The 16,363-nt window shown below is 36.0% G+C and overlaps 2 protein-coding genes across 3 annotated transcripts; both read left to right on the top strand.

Annotated features, from left to right (window-relative positions):
• The first annotated feature begins 306 nt into the window (after positions 1-306).
• LOC120172564 (villin-4-like) lies at positions 307-10,413 on the top strand. Of its 2 annotated transcripts, none has more exons than XM_039179995.1 (23): positions 307-429; positions 1,069-1,168; positions 1,521-1,589; positions 1,717-1,953; positions 2,061-2,238; positions 2,355-2,487; positions 2,710-2,872; positions 2,957-3,104; positions 3,243-3,343; positions 5,543-5,698; positions 5,941-6,009; positions 6,091-6,159; positions 6,256-6,393; positions 7,062-7,190; positions 7,410-7,557; positions 7,702-7,712; positions 8,043-8,183; positions 8,420-8,545; positions 8,627-8,692; positions 9,034-9,355; positions 9,434-9,642; positions 9,726-9,895; positions 10,003-10,413. In XM_039179995.1, the coding sequence occupies exons 1-22, from the start codon at positions 374-376 to the stop codon at positions 9,837-9,839; spliced, it is 2,883 nt and encodes a 960-aa protein (XP_039035926.1). In that variant the 5' UTR covers positions 307-373; the 3' UTR covers positions 9,840-9,895; positions 10,003-10,413. The 2 variants fall into 2 exon arrangements, with proteins under 2 accessions (XP_039035926.1, XP_039035925.1); XM_039179994.1 differs by having other exon boundaries at positions 9,726-9,921.
• A 1,620-nt stretch (positions 10,414-12,033) lies between these two features.
• On the top strand, positions 12,034-16,363 carry LOC120172571 (putative glucose-6-phosphate 1-epimerase). Its single transcript, XM_039180001.1, has 9 exons — positions 12,034-12,262; positions 12,457-12,531; positions 13,360-13,416; positions 13,495-13,655; positions 13,773-13,913; positions 14,739-14,841; positions 14,926-15,025; positions 15,352-15,597; positions 16,169-16,363. Exons 1-8 carry the CDS (start codon positions 12,170-12,172, stop codon positions 15,564-15,566), a joined length of 945 nt encoding a protein of 314 aa, XP_039035932.1. The 5' UTR covers positions 12,034-12,169; the 3' UTR covers positions 15,567-15,597; positions 16,169-16,363.

Genomic DNA, 16,363 nt, shown 5'->3' with positions numbered 1-16,363 from the left:
AATACAGGTTCCAAATTTGGTGCTTAAGTTTTTGCTTTCAAAATCACGTTCAAATCACGTTTATCGTGATAAGATGTGGTGTGATATTTGGTTATTAGAAAACATCGCTTCCAACATAATCAGGAATTTAGTGTAATCTGTATTCCATAATCTCTTTGAATGATTTTGCATTCAATAAATTTGATTTCGTTTTCAATAAAATACCATGAACAGTGTTGTGAGAGTTTTTTTTTTCTCTTTAGATTCTCTTGCTGCAGTAATTTATTTATCTATATAACTAATGGTGACAATTATGTTTCAGGTTAAATCTATTACTTCCTTCAAGCTTAAGGCCCAGAAGATCAAAACATAAATTTAAAGCTGCATAAGAAGTATGGCGGTTTCCATGAGAGATATAGATCCTGCTTTTCAGGGAGCCGGGCAAAAAGCGTATCCTTCACTTTTTGAAACTTGACGTGTTATATGGATATCATCCTGATTGTTTACTGTTATTTAGATCGGTATTCAAAATATTTTTTTGTTTAGGTTGTACGCTTATTGTAGGGTTAGAATTTATATTTAGCAATCTACTGCTGTTTTTTTTTAACGCGCAAACTCCGAAGTACTTTTAATTTAAGCCACTTACTTTACATTAAACATTTTAGAAAAGTGATTCACACAGAGAAATCATAACACAGAGAGAGACACCATAACATTTTATTCTGTAATCCCATAATCTTGTTCATCCACTTCTGCGCAAATCGCGAAAATAGCTTGCCAGATCACGTTCAAAATCATCTCGGTAAATACGATAGCTCCTTCCGGGCGCCTTCATTGTTTTCTTATCGCTGCTCGATCCCAGGAACATAGAACCGCAAACAACAAGGCCCGCAGCTAGAGCTGCTCCAACCGCCATATCCGCTAGAGACAACTTACGGTCGAGAACTTCGCCATCACCATTGTCGCGCCTTCGGTTCTTGCTCTCGTTGCCACCCATCTTCAATGCTCAATCTCATGCTGTTTTAATCTTAGGTATGTCTGCTTTTGAGTTGTTCTTCTTCATGAATAATTCTCCTTAACAGTGTGAAGTGGAATTGAGATCTGGCGCATTGAGAACTTTCGCCCTGTTCCGGTTCCGAAGTCATCTCATGGCAAATTTTTCACAGGCGATTCCTATGTTATTTTGAAGGCAAGTTGTTTTTTTAGGAAGCATCATATTAGATTTTAGATATTGCGTGCTTCTATTGGCACCAAAATTTTAAGCTTGTGTACTTATTTTAATTTTTAATGTAACCATGAAAAGGCAACGGTAATTTAGAAAACAGTGTGTTGGAGGATTTTAATGATAAACTCTGCCAGGTTATAAGCTTTTGACTGATGTTCTAGACTTCTAGTTTCATTTCCATTGGGGATATTTATAAAAACCAAGTACTCATATATTACTTGGGTATACTTGTAGTTTGAGGCTTTAAGACGCATCACGCATCTAAGTTTTCCTTCAGATTAATGTTCTTCTATTTTACTCTGTTTTCTTGGTTCAGACATCCGCCTTAAAAAGTGGTGCCTTGCGTCATGATATCCACTACTGGCTCGGTAAAGATACATCCCAGGTAAACCTTGATCCCCCAAACGTCATATTTCTTGTTCAACTCTTAACATTTCAGTAAGTATGGATTGACTTTCGAAACTAAATGGAAATAGTAGATCAATTTTGTGACCACAACTTGTTTAACATAGGATGAAGCAGGTGCCGCTGCAGTCAAGACTGTTGAACTTGATGCTGCCCTTGGAGGACGTGCTGTTCAATATCGTGAAGTCCAAGGCCATGAAACCGAGAAGTTTCTTTCCTATTTTAAGCCATGTATCATACCCCAGGAAGGTGGAGTAGCATCTGGGTTCAAACATGTTCAGGAAGAGGAACATAAGATACGTTTGTTTGTCTGTAGAGGCAAACACGTTGTCCATGTAAAAGAGGCAAGTCTTTTGTCCTCATTTATCTCCTAAGGACTAACAATGATCTTTCTTGAGTGCAATTCAACACTTTTCTTTCAAGAATTTGGATGACATGTGTCATATGGCAGGTTCCATTTTCTCGATCCTCACTTAACCATGATGACATCTTTATACTGGATACAAAGTCTAAAATTTTTCAATTTAATGGCTCCAATTCATCCATTCAAGAGAGAGCAAAAGCCCTAGAAGTTGTCCAATACATTAAAGATACTTATCATGATGGGAAGTGCGAGGTAGCTGCCATTGGTGAGTAAACCAACAGATACTGATTTTGAAGGAAGAAAAGGAATAATAAGATAAATGGAGTGAAAAGTGGATAATTGTATATAAACTAATAGATTCTATCCTATTACACTATGCAGAGGATGGAAAGTTGATGGCCGATGCTGATACTGGAGAATTTTGGGGATTCTTTGGTGGCTTTGCTCCACTCCCAAGGAAGACTGCTAGTGATGAGGATAAACCTGTTGAGTCTCATCCTGTCAAGCTACTTAGGTAATTTTTATTCTTGGTTTGGCGATGGTGATTATGGCCGTTCAATGTTTGTCGATTAGTATTGCCTCAACAAATGCAATTTTTTGCTTTCTCTAAATAGAACAACTAGTTATCTTTGAGTGAAAGGAAATATACTTTTGCATTTGACAAAGGGCCTTCGTCTGGGTCCTATGATTTTGTACTTTGAAAAATGCTCTCATTCAATTATGTTTGCTTTTCAAGTGTTGAGAAGGGGCAGGCAAAGCCTGTTGAAACTGATTCCTTGACGAGGGAGTTGTTGGACACAAATAAATGCTATGTTTTGGATTGTGGGTTCGAAGTGTTTGTATGGATGGGAAGAAATACTTCTCTTGATGAAAGAAAGAGCGCAAGTGGAGCAGCTGAGGTAGTAGCTGTCCAAGGTGATTTAGACTAGCTTTTATTAGGATTTCTCATTCATTCCTTTTGCATTGTTGATGTTACCAAGCAGGAGTTAATCCGTGGTTCTGATAGACCGAAATCCCAAATAATTCGTATAATTGAGGGGTTTGAGACTGTTTTATTTAAGTCGAAGTTTGAGTGCTGGCCCCAGACTACTAATGTTGCTATTACTGAGGATGGTAGAAGCAAAGTTGCTGGTCAGTAACTGAAATATCTTGCAATTTTTTATTTTTGCATTACAAATTGTATTTGCTTAATATTTTTACCATCTTAGCCATGAAATAATCATTATTTTTCAACTTGAAACTTCAGCATATTTCAATGGGTTTTTGTAGCACTTTTACGACGCCAAGGGCTGAATGTCAAGGGTCTAGCAAAAGCTGCTCCAGTGAAGGAAGAATCCCAACCGTATATTGATTGCACTGGAAATTTGCAGGTATGTTTATACTTATATCGTTTGTGTATATTTTCTCATGTGCTGAATCTTTGTAAGTATCATGATCCTTTTCTGCGAGGCTTCCCTGACAGTGAATCTAGAAATTTTAACTTGGGGGATGTTGCATTGCACTGACATTAAAGTAATACATACTTGAATATGAATGAAGTTAACTGTAAAAACTTAAAACAGTAAATTCAGATATAAGATAACATTTTTCTGTTATTAACATTAGTAAAAAACTGGCTGCTTAAATATTTGGCATCAATTTGTTTATTTGATTTTATTGGAACAAACAATTCATGATACGAGTTAATGATCATGTGCATTAATATTTATTTTATACAAATGTAGAAAAAAGGTACCTTATGGTTGTTAAGACTGAAGATTTGCTGCCATTCCAAGCTGTTGAAGAATATTACTAATTTTTTTTTATAAGAATTTCAGGCCTCGTTAAAAACCCCCTTCTTGATTAATGGAGCTTATATGAACTCCTTAATCAGTGGAAGGAGGAAAAGAGTGCCTTAGGATTTTATTGAACCATAAAATTACATAAGATACAACCATCATACACCCCACCAACCAAATAAACTTGAAACAACCATAAAACACCCAAAATATATGAATAGAATCAGCCAATTCCTTCTTTAGCTAAGGCATCAGCCTCTAGATTGGCTGACCTATTAACCCATTGACAACACCTTCTAAAACATTAAGCCTATGAACAATATCTTTAATCAAAAACGCATAAACATCAGGAACTAGATCCTCTTTCTTAATCCAGTCTACCGCAAGCTTTCAATAATCAGACGACCCTTCCTCTCTCGTAAATTCGCATAGAACATTAGACCCTTCTGAATAGCTTTTAATTCCATAAAAGTTGGAGGGCCCGGACCAGCAGTTTCCTTGAAAGAACTTAAAGTCAAACCCAAGGAGTCCTTTAGAACACCTATCCCACTCTTCTTCCAATCGCTTGTAGTAGCCGCATCAACATTTAACTTTACAAAACCTTGAGGAGGAGGAGACCAAGGAAATATAGATACAAGCTGATTAGGATAAAGAGAGCACAAATCCCCTAATGAAGGTCTGAAATAAGAGAATCCTTAGGAATAGACACCTCTTTGTACTTAGCAAGGAACCAAGAAGCTAGTCTAAACCTTGCTAGGAAAAAATATTCAGCCAAATCCAACTTTACCCCTTCAAACACAATGAGATTCCTAACTTTTCAAGTAGTCCAAATAACTGCCCCAAGAATAAAAGACCAAATTGTAGAGGAAGACTTCAAATCAGCCCAAGCAAGTAGGAAGTTTTTCGCATTAACATGCAAAACAGACTTAATCTTCCAGAAATTCAGAAATTTGTTCCAAATCATCCACACCACCAAACACGTGAAAAACAAGTGCGATGGAGACTCCACCTCCCTCTTACAAAGAGGGCACATAATGTCTACAATTCCTTGTATTCCCCTTTTAACAAGTTCTGACCTAACAGCCAGCTTCCCTAACACCACCTGCCACATAAAGGACTCCACCTCCCTCTTACAAAGAATATTACTAACTCATCTTTTTGGTTCCTAATGATTGGCTTATATCACCGTTAAGGTTTTGTTTGTTCTTTCTTTAGGCATGTTATCTTGCTTAAACATATAAGCAAGCTTAGTTCTTATGTAGCAGCTCCCCTTCCTGCTGCATTTGGATTAATAAACATTTACTTATCCAAAAAAGGCAAAAGAGGAAGTTAAATAATTTTTTTTGAAAGAAAATGAAGTTGGTAATTGTGTATGACAAATTATGAATTAATATGTCCGTTACAAATTTCACATAGGGGTTGAAGTTTACCTACTGTGAAGTTGGGAATACATCTTGTTGAGTCTTCGAAAGATACGGGGCAGGGTTGGCCCCACCAGCCCCTTATATAGCCAAATATCTTGCACTTAAGCGAGGTTTTATGTTTCCTTCTCCCAGTTAATGAGTGATTTTGGTATCTTATTTAATGGAAAATTACTGTTCTACTTTTGCAATGTCCTATGGTTTTTTTGGACTGCATTTAATGGATAATCTCTCTTTCTCGTATACTGACTATGATTAGATAGGGCTGCAGTGGTGCTTGTCTCTCCATGCTATGGACATAATATAAGTATCTCAGCGACTTTGGGTTTCAAGCCAGTTTAATGATGATATTATTGATCTGGCTGCGCAGGTTTGGCGTGTGAATGGCCAGAAAAAAGTTCCCCTTCCAGCTTCTGATCAGTCAAAATTTTACAGCGGGGATTGCTATATTTTTCAATATTCTTATCCTGGAGAAGACAAAGAAGAGTATCTCATAGGAACATGGATCGGAAAGCAGAGTATTGAGGTGATTAAGTATTCTTTGCCTGTCTTTTGTCTCTCAATTTCCAAAACTGTTGAGTGCCATAATCCTTTCACTTCCTGTTACAAAACTGTCTTTAGTCCAGAACAGGAAACATACATGTGTGGTGGGTGTTAATTTTCCTACAATATGTGTATGTTATTTGTTATATGTTTGTCTTTATTATGATACCTTTTCTCACAATGTTTGTGCTGTTACTCTTCTGATCACGAGTTTTTGCTTAACAGGAAGAAAGAGTTTCCGCAGTCTCATTAGCAACCAAAATGGTTGAAGCATTAAAGTTCCAAGCTATCCAGGTAGCTTTCTTTTAAATAGAGCATTGTACTTTTGCTGTACATTTCTATTTTCCTTCTGATGTTATCTTAACTGATTACCAGGCTTACATCCACGAAGGAAGTGAACCCACTCAATTCTTCTCTATCTGCCAGAGCTTAATTGTGTTCAAGGTTTGAGAAAATTCGATTCACAACTTTTACTTCCTTCAATCGATACTTTTGTTTTTAGGTTTTCCCTAGATGATTCGATTATGTAAAATTCATCAGGGTGGTCTTAGTGAGGGATACAAGAATTATATTGCTGATAAGGAAATACCAGACGGCACATACACAGAAGATGGTCTTGCACTGTTCCGAGTTCAGGGTTCTGGACCTGATAATATGCAAGCAATACAAGTCGAAGCAGTATGTCCCAAGTTTCATCTACTATCTTTGTTTCCTTAATAACTTGTAATACTATGATCCTTGTAGAACTAATTTTTATGGGAAGTGTAAAATCTCCACCTGACCGCCATTGGGTACTTGTTTTGATGGACTCATTATTGAATGTGATTGCAAGCTGGTCGTGGATTGGATCAAAGATCAAGCTTTGGTTCCTCTTTCCCTTTCAAATTTTGTTAAGGAAATTGTATCTATTGTTTCTTTTAGAAATTTTATTGTCAGGTGGATTCCAAGGTCTTGTAATTGTGAGGCTGACAAGCTAGCAAAAGAGGGGATCGGGTGATTTTTTTTTTCTGTTTCAGTTGGTATCTGTTTCTGAGCCTAGAAGCTAGAGGAGTGTGTGAGGTCTTATGTTGTATGTAAAAGTGTTTTTAAGTCTTATGTAACCTGGCTTTCATCAATAAATTGAGGTACTCTTTTCCTCCTTCCGCTAGTTGGGCCTTACCTTACGGGTAAGGTCCACTAAGAGGGAGGTTTTTAATGAGACCTCCTATTCCTATAAAAAAAAAGCATGAGTCCTAAAACAGTTGCTAGTATAGATACAAAAATATAATCTGTTATGCAGCATGTTAATTGTTTATAGAATGGAACTTATGCCCTTTTCTGTTTTTTCTGTATTTGACTTCTATCAGGTGACGTCATCTTTGAACTCCTCCTACTGTTACATATTACATAGTGGTTCCATCATATTCACATGGGCTGGAAACCTAACTTCCCCTGATGACCACGAGCTTGTTGAGAGAAAAATAGATATCATAAAGGTACGTTTTATATTTTGAACTTCCTTCCCAGAACTTCATTTTATTAGTATGGCTAAGTGGGTAGTTTCCCTTTATTGTTTGGAATGCTATGATTCACTTTGGGTTCAGTTATTTGAGTTTTCGATTTGATTCTTTAAGTTCTGATTCATGTTCATGTTTATTTGGTTGATATTCCTTGGGGTTTTTATTGGTTTATGCTACCCTTCTGATAATCTCCAGCCCAACTTACAATCCAAGCCACAAAAAGAAGGATCGGAATCTGAACAGTTTTGGGAGTTGCTTGGAGGAAAATCCGAATACCCTAGCCAAAAGATTGCAAGGGAAACTGAAGGTGATCCTCACCTATTTTCCTGCACGTTCTCGAAAGGTATGGGTAAATCTTTAATTTTTATATGGTTAATTATGGTCTCTTGATTCTAGAAAAGTAAAATGTTTATTGATATTATTATTTTCTAATTTCTTATCTTTCTTCATTGCCATGTTTAATTGCAAATTGTACCACAATCTGCAGGGAATCTTAAGGTCTGTATCTACTTTTCTACTACTTTCTAAACCTGCAGTATAAATCCTTATTTAATGTGGTTTTAAATTTTAATTTTCCGTATGTGGGTTCTTAAAATGTAATGACTTTATCTGATCTCTTTGTAACCTTATATGTTCAGTCCATAATCGATCATGCTAGAATGCTTATAAATTTTAAGTATGCTTAACTTTTATTGTATCACATCGATACTTATGAAATAATGCTTTGAGCTTATGGCATTATATTCCCGAAAAGACGATGCTAAAAGGAAAACAATCTTGTATATTCTTTTGTTTGCACCGTTGGCTTCAACTGAAGTTCATCTGCAGGTGACGGAGATATATAACTTCACCCAAGATGATTTGATGACTGAAGATATATTCATCCTAGATTGCCACTCGGATATCTTTGTCTGGGTCGGACAAGAGGTTGATTCCAAGAATAAACTGCAGGCCTTGACTATTGGCCAGGTAAATCAACTGATTATATAGGTGAATTGTTGTTCCACTCTATTTTTTATGGGTATGATTCTCATCATCGACAAATTATGGATGTCGAGTGCCACCAGATATGCTTAAATCATGAAACTTAAAAGCTAATGTAAATGAACTTGTCCTTGGTTTGTTCATACAGTATCTTTTAGGAATTTGAAATTTGTGGCAGATATACCACCTGTGTTCTTACCTTTCCTTCTATTGTTGCTCAGAAATTTCTTGAGCAGGATGTTCTCTTAGAAAATTTATCCCGTGAAGCTCCGATCTACATAGTCATGGAAGGGAGCGAGCCACCCTTCTTCACACGTTTTTTTGCATGGGATTCTGCAAAGTCCGCGGTAAGTATATTTACTACTATGCTGGAAATGTTCATGGTTGATATATCTTTGCAAGTATCTTAGTGTTTTTATTTCTTGCAGATGCACGGAAACTCATTTCAAAGGAAACTTACCATCGTGAAAACCGGGGGTACACCAGCAATTGATGTAAGACTTCACTTTAGTCTGTCATTGTGGAGTTGAAACTGCTCGCAATATCGAGTGATCACTATCTTTGTTGCAGACTCTTCGGTTTTCTTGAAGTATTCATGCTTGACACTCGTGTCCAAAGCATATCCCAGTATAGATATGGGAATATAACTCTCAAAAGACTTTCTAATTACATGGAAAAACTTTTTTTAAAAAAAAATAAACATACTCTTATTTCGACATTACACATTAACTGGAGTCCGAGTAACATAGCATGTGTGTATGTCTGTGTTCTTGTTACTACTTTAACAATCGTATTTAGAGTTAATTATCTGATTACAATCATATTACATGTTTAGAAACCCAAGCGGAGAACACCGGTATCACATGGTGGAAGGTCTAGTAGTGTGCCAGATAGATCACAACGTTCGAGAAGTATGTCCTTCAGCCCTGAACGAGTTCGCGTGCGGGGAAGGTCTCCTGCTTTCAATGCACTAGCAGCTGCATTTGAGAATCCAAATGCTAGAAACCTTTCTACCCCACCACCGGTGGCTAAAAAACTCTATCCAAAATCCGTGACCCCAGATTCTGCGAAGAAGTCTGCAGCTATAGCAACTATTACTGCATCTTTCGAACGACCACCGCCAGCTCGAGAGACCATCATACCTAGAGCTGTGAAAGGTATGCGATATCTATTTTTGGAGATAAAATCATGTTATTTTCATATTTGTACTCAAAACCGTATGTTTCTTGGTGAAGTGAGCCCACCAACACCCAAATCAACACCAGAGCCTAACTCTAAGGAGAATTCCATGAGCAGCAAACTAGAATCCCTTACTATACAAGAAGATGCCAAAGAGGGTGAGGGTGAGGCTGAGGATGAGGAAGGCCTTCCGATATACCCTTATGAACGTCTCCAAATAACATCGACCAATCCCGTTTCTGAAATAGATGTGACCAAGCGAGAGGTATAGTTTTAAGATGTCATTATGTTCTTCTAAGCATTTATGAATCATTTCTTTTCCGAGACTCATATTCGAAACATGCACAGACGTACCTGTCATCCGAGGAGTTCAAGGAGAAGTTCGGGATGAAAAAGGATGCATTCTATAAGTTGCCTAAGTGGAAACAAAACAAGCTAAAAATGGCCCTTCAACTGTTCTAAGTCCCCCTTTGATTCATCAGCTATTTATTACAACCTCCCTGCAAATGAGAGTGCAGGTGGAACAAAACATGCCTGCAAATTTGCACAAGTTCTTTTCATTTTTTATTTATCGTAAATCGAATCTGCATATCACTCTAACTGCACACATTTTGTTCGCCTGCAGTGGGAAGAACCCGAACCCTGTTTTTGCAGGATCGAAAAAGTGGGACAGCATCAGTGCATATTTAGCTGCTTCTGCTCCCCTATGAAGCTTTTGGTTTTCTTTTTTTTTTGGGTCATTGATAGACATATTTGGATTTCAACCCTTTTCCCCCTCGTGTGGTTGTTTGGATGTCTAGAAAGTTCGTCTCTGGTTCTGTTAGCTTATGGGTATTCTTTATGGTTGTGAGGCTTGCATTTTCTAACTTTTATTTTTTTATTTTTTGGTGTCCAAAATTATTAAAAATAGAACAAATATCGGGAGCTTGCAAATGCCAGACAACTTGGGTTGTATTTTGTAAACTTTGAGGATGAAAAGCTTGTACAGCAGAGTGTAAGAACCAAGAACTAGTTCATTGTCTTATGTTTTGAATAATGAAAGTGTGTTTTTTTTTATTTATATTATTATTATTTAGAGTTAAAAAATAGATCTTTGGGAGTCTTTAAATTTCCCATTTTTAAACTTCCTTAAGAGGAAAATGTTGCATCTTTAATGTTATGTTAATCGATTCATATATTCGAATTTGACTATTCGAGTAATATCATATGTTTTAGTTTTTTTCTATGTATTTTTTACTAAAATATGTTTTTGTCTCTTAAAATTTTACAAGTTTAAAATTTCTCTTTAAAATTTTACAAGTTAATGTTCGTTTCCTAACATAAAATCTTACGTTTATCCTATATATATATATATATATACAACATGCTTCCCTCTTGAACTCCATTAACAGCCAGAGCTCCTCCGATATAACTTGAAGCGATTGACTCGAACCGTGACAACGAATTATATGAACCGAACCGTGGCAACGAATTATATGACACATCTATCGACTGTTTAGCACATGGGGGATCAGTGCACACATATTGTGGGGGATCATTGCATACACATTGTTCAATGTATCTCTAATTAAACTATCGTCCATGTTAAACTTCAAATTACGTTCGAAAGTAGTCGATAACGACAACCGCACATGAGAGACTTTCGAACACAATTTGAAGTTTAATACCTAACACACGAGAAATTACTCCACAAGTGTATTGTTCATCTTCTCTCTAACGATCGAATTTTAAAAGCACGAGATATAGAACAATGGCGAGAGACTTCAGTGTTAGGAGGTTTTGACAGTGGCATCGTCCGTGGAGAAGTAGTGAGGAAACCGATGCTGACTCGGGACTGTCGAATCGATATATGATTTGTAAACACGAAAGATTAAATTAATTGATTTTTTTAATAATGATCGAATCGATCAAATGTATAAATAAAGAGAGCTAAATGTATTATTATACCAATTTTAAAACCATGTCAATAGCGAAATATGGTTTGATTGATATTAAAATAAAATATTAATGACTTAATTTATAATTTTTATTTAAATAATTAAAATAAAAACAATGTCGTAACTAGGGATGGACACAATCAGGTTTGGGTCGGGTTTCGATCAGCCTGACCGAAAATTATACATCCTCCACCCGAACCCGACCTAAAAATATACACCTTCCACCCTACCCGATTTTTTGAGATAAATCTGAATCGATCCGACCCGAAATAATATATTTAGTTAAAAAAATATTATTTTTATTCAATAAAATGTAGATTTAATTAAAAAATAATATATAAAGGGATATTATTGTAATTATCCTTAAATATATAAGATAAAAGTATTTTTTTGGATCAGATCGGATATGATATTTTCAACATAAACCCGAACCTGATCCAAAACTAATTTTTTTTAAAACACATCATGATCGGTCGGATCGAAACCCATCAGATCCGGTCCATTGCCCATCCTATCGTAACCTAAATAAGTAATTTATCTTCGGCCAGAGTGGATTGGGTAAGGTGGGGTATTGGGCCAATGGTGGGCATTTAACAGTTACGCCCAAGCTCCATCGGGTGGCGGCGAGTAGTGTTGTAGATTCAACGCTTCGTCGTTATCGAGTAAAATTATAAATGAAGGAATTCAAGGCAAATAAAAATACTAAAAATAAAAGTGTAGGAGCGAGAAGAGTAAAGCGCAAAGAAAAAAGATTGACACTGTTGAAGATTTCCTGGCTTCCACTACTTAAATTCAACCAGTTCACCACACCGGACTTGGATTTTTCTTTCCGAATTTCTCACCGGCAGAGATTCTATGTCGAGCGAGAGAGCAGCTGTTGAGTTGGCCAAGGGCGTTAACGGCCTTGAAAAGATCATCATCCACGAGACTCGTGGCAGCTCCGCCGAGGTAATTTTATCTTTTCTTTTTATTTCTTTTTGTTCTTTTTTTTGGCAGATTTTTTTATTTAATTTCTGGATCTGTTCAATCTGATATGCGTTAGTCTTCTTTCATTTCTTTGAATTTATCTCTTAATTCTTTTTTGTTGTTGTTGTTTTCCGTAGATCTTTGACTGTTTAGTACTGATTCGAGTTTCCTCTTAGGTGTATTTGTATGGAGGCCATGTGACATCTTGGAAGAATGAGCATGGAGAGGAGTTGCTTTTTGTCAGTAGTAAGGTGATTTTCAGTGACAGTAATTTTCTTGACTAAATATGATGTATAATGTTTAAAATATACTGTTCAGGTCCTTTGAATCGATGCTTCTTTTAGACCTAATCTTTATTTTCCGATGAAATTCTGCGTTTAATGCCTAATAGTTGATAATTGCGACAGAAAATCTTCATCTGTGTGAGGAAGATGGAATAACATTTTTGTACTAGATTTAGGTGTGATGTTTCTAAGGTCTCAGCCTCTCACGGGTACCTAATTTGTGTGAGTGCATTTATGGATATGATCTACTTCATCCTCTAATGGCGGCAGAACTGCTTCTCCTGTTGTCTTATCAACCTGTGATCCGTCTGTTTTGATTGTGAACAATTGTAAAAGTTAGATAGAGTATGTATTTTATAGATTGTAAACTTTCTGAACCACTTTTTAAAACATAAAGAGCTGATTCTTTAGTTATCGCAATAACATGAACCCATGGATTAACTGTTCAGGAAAACAAGATTACAGTAACGCCATGTTTAAAGAAATTGAATGAATTATACTACTTTCCTTGAAACTCCTTGCGCTATTATGAAATGAAGTTCTTCTGGTATTTTTAGGAAATCCTGTTGTTCAGTAACTGTTCAGGGAAGAATACATTTTTTGGTTTTATTAAATATAAAATGATAAATGACTTAAATTATTTAGGTGAATCTGCTTAACAATAAGAAGAATGCATTAATCTACAGTTGCTGTATAAAGTGATCACTTTTGCAAAAATGCAAGTATTTAAGAAGACAACACTTAGAAGTTATGTGCAATTTTATTTCTAATGTACTAAATACTTCTCTTTTGCAGACATTGTTCAAGCCTCCTAAGCCAATTCGTGGAGGAATTCCTTTATGTTTCCCCCAAGTATGTGCAGATCTTGTATTGTCCTACTTGTTTAGACCATGATCATCGTGGTCATGAAAAAATGCTCTGTGTTTGCAGTTTTCAAATCTTGGCCCTCTTGAGTCGCATGGTTTTGCCAGAAATAAATTTTGGAGCATTGACACTGACCCACCTGCTTTTCCAACGAACTCATCCAGTAAAGAACACATTGATTTGATCCTTAAGCCTTCTGAAGAAGATATGAAGATTTGGCCTCACAGGTAGTATCATTTTTTAATATTTTAATTTCATTTTTCAAAGAGAGATCCATATTCAAATCTTCATTGCATTATTTTCTTGATCAATTAACTTGTCTTCGTGGCTGTCTTTTATCTCAGCTATGAGTTCCGCCTGAGGGTAGCTTTGGGGCCTGGAGGAGATCTAATGCTAACATCTCGCATCAGGAATACTAATAGTGATGGGAAGCCGTTTTCATTTACATTCGCGTATCACACATATTTTTCTGTTTCTGATATCAGGTAACTAGAAGGATTTGTTTTATATTTTATCTTTTCTGTGATAAGATGCTCTTTGGTGTTACTACTTCCAGGTTTATATATGCATATCTTGGAGTCAATTTTTTGACATGCATAGGTCACACTATCTTCTTTTTTCTCTCCTTTTCATATTCCAGTTCATTAACATCAACTGTTGACTGCTAAGCTATTATGCTTTATCATTATTAAGTTCTAGCGAGTAAACTATTATTGCTAGTGACATCTTTCCTATGCCTAGTTCTAGTTCACGTCGGTCTAAAATTATGTCTTCTATTGCAAGCATGTCTTCTTACTTCCAGTAGTGGAAGTAGCAAACGTTCTGCCTGCTTACCCACCACTTCTCAATTATGAATTTTCACACAATTCTTAGCTTCAATAATAAGATCTATGATAATGTAACAAAAACACTTCTTAGCCACCCCCAAAAATATTTCTTAGGTTTAGATCACTTAATAAAATATTATTTTTCATAATTTCTTTTTGGATATAAGTTTTGTTTGCTTATTTTGTTTTCTTAATCCTTTATTTTGAATTTTTATATTCATTAAGTGAACCGTGGATATAAAAAATCATTTAGTTTGTCTTTTAAATATAACTGCTTTTTAAATATTGATATGGGTGCTAATTTAATCAGCGCTCTTATATTGTCTCTTACTATTGCATTGTACCTCAACTAGTAAAACTGATTCATGGTATTAATATGTTTGTTAGTGACTTGACGTTTGTCTCACGTGATGATTATACCATTACTATTGAACAAGAGTTCATATTATCAGGGTTTAAAAAAACTTTGTTCCTTCTATACAGTGAAGTTCGTGTTGAAGGATTAGAGACACTTGATTATCTGGATAATCAGAAGAACAGGGAGCGATTTACCGAACAGGGAGATGCGATAACATTTGAAGGAGAAGTGAGCTTGTGATTGCTTTGCCCTTCAGTCTGCTCACACTTTAACCTAGTTTACTGTTAACATATTCTTATTTCTTCTTTAAAGGTGGACAAGATATATCTCAGTACACCTACAAAAATTGCAATTCTGGATCATGAAAGGAAGAGAACCTTCGTATTACGCAAAGATGGGCTCCCTGATGCTGGTGAGGTTTATTTTCTCCTATTTTTTTTATTTTTTTCGTACTATATATATGAAGTCTGATAATGTTAAGACTTCTATTGATACTCTCATATATATACATGCATGTACTTCATATTTACATAGAGTTGGAAAATATTATCATATTGTTCATTACTTTTCAATGGTACTTCTTTATCCTTTTTATAGGCATAAATCTATGAAAACCGTCTATAACAAAATTATGGATTATTGTTGGATCATTTCAAGTGGTTTAAAAGTATCCCAAATGCCTCTGTATGTTAATATGAGATGTTCCTTGCTTTAATATTGCTATTTTTTTGCATGTAGTGGTGTGGAATCCCTGGGATAAAAAGGCGAAGGCTATGGCTGATTTCGGAGATGATGAATACAAGCATATGCTGTGTGTCGAGGCTGCTGCTATTGAGAAACCCATCACATTGAAACCCGGTGAGGAATGGAGGGGAAGGCTAGAACTTTCTGCTGTTCCGTCCAGTTACTGCAGTGGCCAACTTGATCCCCAGAGAGTCCTCCAGGGTAGCTGAAGATCCTTTACCATGGTCAATATATGTACAGGTAATCCTGCTGAATGTTTAAAAACCTGTACTTTATTTTTTTACGAATATCAGGCGATAAAATGTTCATTGGTCTATACGTAATAGTTTGGGTCATTACTGTTATCTTTCTGCATTTATCATGAAGCCCTGATACATGTGCCATATCAGATTCAACTTTAAACTATGCTGCTGCTGCTGCTTTTTGGTATCTGGACCGGAATTTAATTTTCAACCTAAAATAGAAACAGAACCTCAAATTATGAAAAACAAAACGCACTACAATGTTCGGTACATGCTTTTTCATTGATGTGTTTCAGCGGAAGAGGTTTCATTTGAATCTTTACATAAAGAAACTAAAATGTGTATGATACAGATAACATCTCGCTTCTTAGATGGCTGTAATTTGCAGTCGGTGTGCCTGATCTCATTGTTGAGTACACTTGTTATTGCTGGCCTTTTTTATTATCCACTGCAATTTACACTGCTTCGCCCATTTATACCGAGTTGATAATCCCTTTGGTGGTGTTATTGTTTTTTTTTTATTTTAGCGAAGCGAACGGAATCATTTATAATTACGATGCAACATGCAGGTACCATGAGGCAACATGTTGTGGATGAATCCTGGATTTTTGGTGGATGAATGAAATAATAAGGAGCTTAGTGGCATTGTGGAACAATGTTATGACTGTTATCAATTACACTATTAGCAAACGACAATATTGTTTTGTTGCTGATATTGAAGCACTGTTGGTTATTTCAGCTGTGGATGAGCTTTTATTTGTCTA

The sequence above is a fragment of the Hibiscus syriacus genome, unplaced genomic scaffold, assembly GCF_006381635.1.
Source record: "Hibiscus syriacus cultivar Baekdansim isolate YM2019G1 unplaced genomic scaffold, ASM638163v2 tig00111852_pilon, whole genome shotgun sequence".
NCBI classification, from domain to species: domain Eukaryota; kingdom Viridiplantae; phylum Streptophyta; class Magnoliopsida; order Malvales; family Malvaceae; genus Hibiscus; species Hibiscus syriacus.
This window is presented reverse-complemented; position numbering and strand designations above follow the sequence as displayed.